This window comes from Amphiprion ocellaris, chromosome 3 (assembly GCF_022539595.1).
Source record: "Amphiprion ocellaris isolate individual 3 ecotype Okinawa chromosome 3, ASM2253959v1, whole genome shotgun sequence".
Lineage (NCBI taxonomy): Eukaryota > Metazoa > Chordata > Actinopteri > Pomacentridae > Amphiprion > Amphiprion ocellaris.
Genome location: NC_072768.1, coordinates 14,662,830 through 14,671,126, shown reverse-complemented (window position 1 = coordinate 14,671,126; position 8,297 = coordinate 14,662,830). Strand labels below are relative to the sequence as shown.

The window sequence follows — 8,297 nt, the reverse complement described above, 5'->3', positions numbered from 1 at the left end:
GCGTGTCCTATCTACTCATTCATATCTATGAGAACAACAGTTGCTGCACATAAGGACGCCTGATGTTGATTAGCTGTGTAAATACCATTATATACAGTCTATGGTAAATACGTAGGTGAATCGCATCATTGGCTGCAGCAGCCAGTCACCGGTCACTCACTGACTCACATTGAAAAATAGCACAGAATGAATTGTTACGTGTTTATTTTATTCACAATTTAGGTTGGATTTTTTTTTGGTGCGCAGCGCAGATTTTCTGTGCGCGGAGACCGTGTCAGCAGTGCGCAATTGCGCAGGGGTGCAGCTTAGAGGGAACAGTGCTTACTCCTGCAAAAAAAAAAAAACAAACTGTGATCTTTTTCTAACTGTCCAAAATTTGTCCTGAAGAGTGCTGGAAACACTCTGCACCCAGCCACATCAACTCTGACAAATAATAATTCATTTAAACTAACTTTCAAGCAAGTTTCAGAGTCTTAAGAAGTTGATTGTTACAGCTCAGTGAAATAGTGGCTGACTTGAAAGTAGGCATCAACATGACGAATACTCAAATGATTTATTCTACAGTTTACATGAAGAAGTGTTGTCCTGATTATGACTATTCATTGAGGACACGACAAATGCAATCTTCAATCTGAAAACAATACAGTAAAACCAAGAGTATTAAAGATTCCTATAGTTCCAGTGCTAACACATGGAAAACTTGTGTCTGACCTCCCAGTCTTTCTACAACAGCATGATACAGTGATTGACTTTCATTTAGATGTGTACAGGTTCATATTTCAATGTGGATCATGACGGCTTCACAGAGCACACAAACCAAAACAAAGCTGTATATAGCATTTAATAATGTAGCCTCATTATTTAATGACAATAAAGTCCCCCAAGACAGAAACTATGCTGCATATATATTTGATTTTTCATTAACAATTTCACTTTTTACCTCAGCAGTACAATCAAAGCAGGTTTATGAGCTTACAGTCATTTAAATGATTAAAGAGTAATGAAGCTTGCTTTTAAAAAATACAACAATGATGTTAGCACTGATTGTGTTCATAAGATAGTTCTAATTCAGTATAGTACTGATAATACAAAAATAATTTAAGACAAATAATCACTATGTACAAAACAGTATCTCATGACAGTGACGTTTAAATGTGAGCAAAAGCACTTGTGGTAGTTTACATGTTAATGGTCAACGATCCCCAAGGTAGCATGAATGATCGTAGTGTGTACAAAGATGTTTTCACCGAATGGACGCTTAAGTTTTTAAGCTACATGGAACTTAAGCCTGTTAAAATCACAACATTATGGAACATTTGATACAGAATGACAGACTTCCATTACTATACACAATTGTATGTGTAGTAATCTTGAACTTAGTATATTTGTAGAATATATGTAGTGACTACTCTCAACGCATTGCAACAATAGTCTGCCTTGAGTTTGCTTGTTGGTTTTTGATGGTACATGGTCTCAAAGAGTGCTGGATCATCCAGAAGTGCAAATCAACATATTATTAAAATTATCAACAGCATTTTGTTCTCAGCTCCTATAAATATTTCATTGCTTGCTGGAATGTGTGGTTGATAAAAGCAGCAAGACCTGCCATTCAATATGCGATCATAAGAACCACAAGATTGACCTATAAGCAGCTACTAGCAGTTCCCTCACTGCACTCATTTATTTCCAGGATAAAATCTAAAGGTTTGTCTAGAGTCTTGATATTTTAACATTTTCCATATTGATTAAATTTGCTGTGAATAATCATGATGTCCAAGATACAAATAATACCACTCTATCCACACGTGTACATCCTGTAGGGATTATGACATGATGAATTTGATGAACTAGTTTTTCCTAAAGGTTGAATAACTTGAAATATGCAAACTTATGGTGACATTTCATTTCATTCCCAGATGAAAGACTTTCCTGTAAGGTCCTGGACCACCCCACAGGCCCCTGATGGAAGACAAATAAAGAGAAATGTAGCAGCTGTTGTGGAGCGACTCCACTATCAACCATCAACATGTTGGTAATCAACTATATACATACCGAAGAAGCCCATGCCAGTAGAGGTGAGGCATCACATCAGCCTTCATGTGGTACATTAATCTTCTTTCTTTGGCTTGGTTGATGGGGAATGTTTCTAGTGGTTGTCCATTGTAGTCAAACTCTGCCAGAATTACTGTGTTGTAGCTTGTGACCAATGGACACGACGTGTACCCGTCGTACTATAAACAAGAAAATGACTCAGTAAGCATTTACAGGTTTTTCAACAGGGCTACATCCAAAAGAGAAGTTCCAGCAGTCTTCATAATGAAAGATATATGTTATAGTTGATGTTCAGGTGACATTTACCTTCTTATCAGGCTTCTCATTTTTCAGCACTTTGCTGATCGTTCTGTTCAAGATAGCAGACTGTGCAGCTAAAAAGAGAAAACTCAGTTTAAGTTTTTTCAAAGTGTTATTAGTCTTTGTTAACAGCCAGTGACCCAATTTAGACATTATCCAGCTAACTGATAAACAATAGGGTTAAAGCATACTGATGTCTTTATCCTTTTCAGTTAGCTGGACACACACACACACACACCCTGAACAGGTTGGTGTTCTGTCACTGAACTGAAACACACTTAATGACAACAGCATCTACTGCGAATTTTAAGTAGGTAAGTGACCTAATAAGTATTGTTCGGCTGACTCTGTTTCCTGAATATGCACACCTGAGCCATGGAGCCCAAGCATACAGTTGATGTCTGCTTCACTATTCTACTTCATTTTTAAATGTTTACTAAAAACCCTCTTCTCAAGTTGAAACAATGGTACACATCTTTTATAAAAAAAAAACTTTCAATGTCCCTCAGCCAAGAACTCAGCCATGTGTAAGATAGTTAACATCTCTGAAAAGTTACAGATGTGCTGTCCAATCTTCATAGCTTCATAGAAATTTGACAACAAGCGGGCAGCCTGCTAAAACATTTGATCCAATCAGAAGTTGGAGACTATATTTACAGCCTCAAATTAGCAGCACACTGCAATGAAACTATGAGGCTTTTGCTTTTTGCAAGCCTACAGCAAAATTTGAATTATTTATAGTTATTTGTCAGTTGTATAAGTGGCTCATAACGGGCATGTCTTTGAACTGGAAACTTAGAGTGTGCAGCAAGTGGCCTTCCTGCAGTGAATGTAAATATGATGACATGATAAGGCGATAGTGTTGACTTTATTGCACTAAGATGCCAGGAATTTTCAGTCAATTACTTAACTGCCAGAGAAGAAATGGCACAAACCCAAGAAACATCCAGGCACACAGGTGTAAACTTTTTAAACATGTGTTTGTGTCAAATATCTCTCTGCGAAATATAATAGTACAATCAAACACAGACATAAAGATAATCAAAGTGATGATAGAACCTGTCAGATACTAAGTGAAGCGTCCCTACATTACCTGAAGTACAGGGTGTGGTGTCTGTTGTCATATTCTTGAGTGAAATGGGTCATTGTACAATACAGTTATGCAGGACACTTGCTTTCAAATCACAAGGAAGTGTCAAAGTCAACATGAAATAAAAGTTAGAACTGTATGTAGCAACAGTATGCTTTCCAGCATTGTGTAATACAAAAACAGTCACCTACCGACAGCTGCACCAGTTTTTGCTGTGGGCAGGTTAGTGCAGTCACCAATCCCAAACACATTAGGATACTTGTTATGTTGAAGGGTATCTTTGTTGAGATCCAACCATCCAGCCTCATCAGCCAGTGGACTTCCTTTAATAACCAAATGGGGTCCCATTGGTGGTGTAACGTGAAGCATTTCATACTGATTAAGAAAACAGCAGAGTGGAGTTATTTAATGGAGTCTCTTGTCCTAATGTGTCATACATTGAGGTACAAAGGGATACAATGTCAGTGTGTTTGGTTGTTTATATCATGACATCATCATTTTTCTGGCTGTTCACTAAATAAAGCAGTCAATAGTAAACTATGAGTGAAAATTGCTGTTACTGTTAGACAGTTACCTCAAACACTTTGGTTTCACCTGGTTTATCAAGATTTTCAAACACAGCCTCTTGCTTGTCTGCCCGCACTTCAATCAGGTTCTGCCTGAGGTTCACTTGTAGGTCACGACGTTTCACAATGTCCCACAATGAGTCAGCATATTTTTTTATCCCAAACAGCACAGGTAGGGAAGTGTTGTATATTACTTTGGCCTTATCCCTTTTTCCTGTCTTAAATAAAAGCATAAAAGTATACTCAGCAAAGTTGGAAATCCCCATTGGACTTTACAAACTGTACAACATTATCATTAAATCCCAGCGTTCAAGTACCTTTCTGAGAAAGGCATCTGATAGGTACATGATCTTCTGTGGAGCTCCAGCGCATTTCACAGGAGTATTTGGGAAAGTGAACACGGCATTGCCCTCTTTGAAATTCTGCAAGGCTTTCCATGTTTTCTCCACAGTTTGGACTGAGTAGTTTGACCCAATCTTTGGATGTTCAAACCCCTCTGGCAGTCCTTTAATCTGCATATAAGAAGAGTGTAAATTTGTTGGAACGTAGTTGATTTTTTTATACACTACAGGTCAAAACTTTGGAAGCAACTTCGAGTTTCTGTTCACAATCTCTTTCTCAAAAACCAGTATGAATTCTATGGATTTAGGGATGTATTTACGGCATGATCAGACTTTGCTTACATTGATATGCATCATGTCCCTCAATTTACCTTTAGGTATGCATTGAAGTTACCAGACAATTGCTGAATAAATCTCAACAAAAGAAAAGAAGGGCTTAGCTTCAGGGTTGAGAAGATTTACAAGAGTCACAACTTTAGTGCAAAACTAAAAAACAAATCACAGTTTGCAATTTTCACTTTAGTTCTTTGGCTTTTGAGAGTTTGCATACAAAAATCCCAATAAATCTCAATTGTGTCCATATCTCTGACAAACAATCAAAGAAATGGCTAGAAAGAAACAGCTGAGTAAAGAAACAAGTTTACAGATTTGTACATTGTGGAAAAAAGGATATACTGAAAGAGAAATTGCAAAACACCTAATGGTGTCCAACAAAGGAGTTTACCACACTATGAAGTAACTAGAAGAAACTGGAAGTTATGATGAAAGAAAAAGGTCTGGAAGAGAGAGGGTTACTACAAAAGCAGAGGATAAATATATGATTGTCACCAGAGAGATCGCCAGAAAACAGCACCACAATTAAGGGAGGAAATCAGCATGACAAGGTCAAAACTCATATCTCTGACCACTGTGAAAAGACATTTGAGAAAGGCTGGTTTGAAGGGTCGTGTATCTGCAAAAAAAACACTACTTTGTCCAAACAACAAGAAAAAGAGATATGAGTGGGCTAAAGACAAAAAAGACAAAAATTGGACCCATGATGACTGGAAAAAAGTTCCCTGGACCAACGAAAATAAATTTGAACTATTTGGTTCAAATTGCAGAGTCTATGTCAGCAGACAAACTGGTGAACGTCTTAAATGACCATGCCTAACACCCACAATAAAGCATGGAGATGGTTGTGCCATGGTATGGGGATGTTTTGTAGGTGATAGAGTAGGAGATTTGTTTGAAGTAAAGGGTATCATGAAGAAGGAACAGTATCACTCCGTCCTCCAGTGTCATGCAGTTCCATTTAGACTAAGACTTGTGGGTCAAAAGTTTGTTTTGCAGCAAGATTATGACCCTAAGCATTCTTCCAAGCTCTGTCAGGGTTATCTAGACAAAAAAGAAGAGGAATGTGTTCTTTGAAACATGGTGTGGCCCACTCAGTCTCCAGACCTCTCTCCAGTTGAGTTTGTGTGGGACGAATTGGATCGATCAGTCAGAAAAGTGCACCCCACGAATCAGCAGTCTCTCACTGATGAACTTAAGAGAGCTTGGAATGCAATTCCTGGCACATTCCTTAAAAAACTTGTGGAACGAATGCCTAATATATGCCATGCTGTTGTTAAAGCCAGAGGAGGTTACTTTGACAAAAAGTAAAGTCTAACCAAGAAAAACCCAAACACCTGATAATGATAGTAAAAATGCATTCTGATGAGTGACTCTTTATATAATAATCATGTTTATTTTGTTGCAAAGTATGCCAATGAAACTATGATCTTTTTTTGTACAAATTTGATCTCGCATCCAAATTTTTGGCCTCTACTGTATAATGGCAACATTTTACTAGGTAACAGCAGAATAAATTAGTGAAGCATGACCTCACCTTCTCATAATGGAGTTGTAAACCAAGACCCACAATCAGATATTCATAGGAGATCTATTGAGTGAAAACAAAGTTTACATAAGAATAGACAAACAGCAATCATCATACCGTTTACACACTTCATGCACACTGCCACTCCATGACATTGTTAAGTAATGTTACAACTTCAGTAAACACTCTTCTAGATAAAGCAAACATACTTCAGTCCCATCATCTGTGCGGACAGTATTTGTGTCTGGGTTTATTTCCTGAACTTTGGATTTCACCCACTTCACTCCAGACGGCATAACACTTGCAGTGGGACGACCTGATGAGGCGACACTTTTTGCACCAGCACCAACCAGGGTCCATATTGGCTGGTAGTAGTGCATCTGAAAGAGATGAGAGAGAAGTTGTTAGATACTAAATTTGTATGACAGCTCTGATTCACTACTTTTTATAATTTCCAGTACAAACTGTGTTACAGTGATAGACTGAAAGCAGTACGTAAAATATAGGGTTCTTGCCTCACTGGGCTCCACAACGGCCACATTCTCAGCTCCCAACATCCTCTTCATCCGTGCACTCATTGTAATGCCCCCACTTCCTCCTCCAAGAACAAGCATTTTGTAATGCTGTTTGGCAGAGGCACAGCTGCTGGTGTGAAGCTGAGAGATAAGGATGCCTGTGGAGGGGCATTGCCTCAGACGACGTAGTGCAGTCATTCTGGGTCTGAACCATAAGGGCAAGTCATTTCTGGTTAGCAGCAACTAGGTCATACTCAGGTATACTGTCTGGGGCTCAGACACAATCAACATCTGTCAACGTGACGCACTTTCTTATTTTGTTTCTTCACATTTACACATTGTTCATCAGAGTTACAAAATAATTAGTTTAGCTGATTATCTTAATGGGCTCTATAAAAAAAAAAACCAAGTGGCACTTCAGATTCAGATCACGTCTCTGACTTGTTTCTCACCAACTTAGATATTTATTCTGTTAATACACAATAACAACAACAAACAACAAAACAAACACAAACAAAAAAAAACCCAATGAAGTCATGAATTTGATTGTGGCTTTAGCAACCACAGCTATTGTGTCCAGGAAGCACACCTGACCTGATAAAAACTCAACAAAGCACACACAAATTTTCAATTTTCAACAGTTCTTTAAGCTAGCATTTCTTAACATGTTGTTTTTAAAGGTTAACATAGAGAGAGGAACATGGTAAGACAGTGTTAGGTATATCCTGTACCATGTATGACTTAGTTTAACAGAACACTTACAGCTGGAGCACAAACAACTAACATGTAATGACAAAGGCTGCTTTTGTTAAGATAAAATCAGTAAAGCCTGATCTGAGCTGAACCACTGCTGCTGCATGCTGCGTAATGAACTGTTTCCATTACAACCATTCCTGTACGGACATATACACCTGATAACACTCTCTCAGGGTACAGTTGCGTCTAAAAAAGGAGACTTACCTCGACCAGCGGCACTGTTAACTGTCCGTTTTGTCGTGAATTAATCCAAAGTGCTTCAGAGGGCCGAGAGGAACTCTATCTGACCTGCTTTCTCGTCTGTGCTGAAGCAAGACTGACACTTACCTTCACTTGTCAAGCCTCTTACCCAACGTGAACTTGCAGTTGCTTGCCTCGCAGGACGGACGGAGCTGTTGTCCAATTAGAATTGCAGTCTGGAGTGTTTGTCCCGCCTCTAATCCGTCAGACCAATCAGAAGCGAACTTGTTTAACTGTCAGTTAAAAAATATAGCTTTAGCAAAACTTCAGTTAGCTAAACTAAACCCTGTGAAACTAAACAGCGAATGTAGGCTGTCTCTGGAAGGGCTTTGGCAATGTAAGTGTGTTTTTGTGTGTTTCTGTTGTTTAAAAGTTAACAATTGTGCTTCTCATGAATAACTGTGAAGGTACGTCGAGGTGGGCGTGTTTGGACGTGTGTTTAGAGGAGAAACCTGAACTCGTAGCTCCGTTTGAGTCCTTCATGGACCAACGTTAGACTGTGGTGGCAGACTTTTAAACTTTAAAGCTGTGCCTGTAGTGTATGTTTATCGCTTATATTTATAAAGTTTATCACAC

The 8,297-nt window shown here is 38.6% G+C and overlaps 1 protein-coding gene across 1 annotated transcript; it reads right to left on the bottom strand.

Annotated features, from left to right (window-relative positions):
* Positions 1–827: 827 nt before the first annotated feature.
* Positions 828–7,843, bottom strand: LOC111577712 (sulfide:quinone oxidoreductase, mitochondrial). Its single transcript, XM_023284123.3, has 10 exons — positions 7,686–7,843; positions 6,726–6,930; positions 6,420–6,590; positions 6,220–6,273; positions 4,326–4,520; positions 4,017–4,226; positions 3,634–3,817; positions 2,359–2,426; positions 2,053–2,231; positions 828–1,959 (listed from the first exon to the last, which is right to left on the bottom strand). The coding sequence occupies exons 2-10, from the start codon at positions 6,921–6,923 to the stop codon at positions 1,902–1,904; spliced, it is 1,317 nt and encodes a 438-aa protein (XP_023139891.2). The 5' UTR covers positions 6,924–6,930; positions 7,686–7,843; the 3' UTR covers positions 828–1,901.
* Between the last annotated feature and the right edge of the window lie 454 nt (positions 7,844–8,297).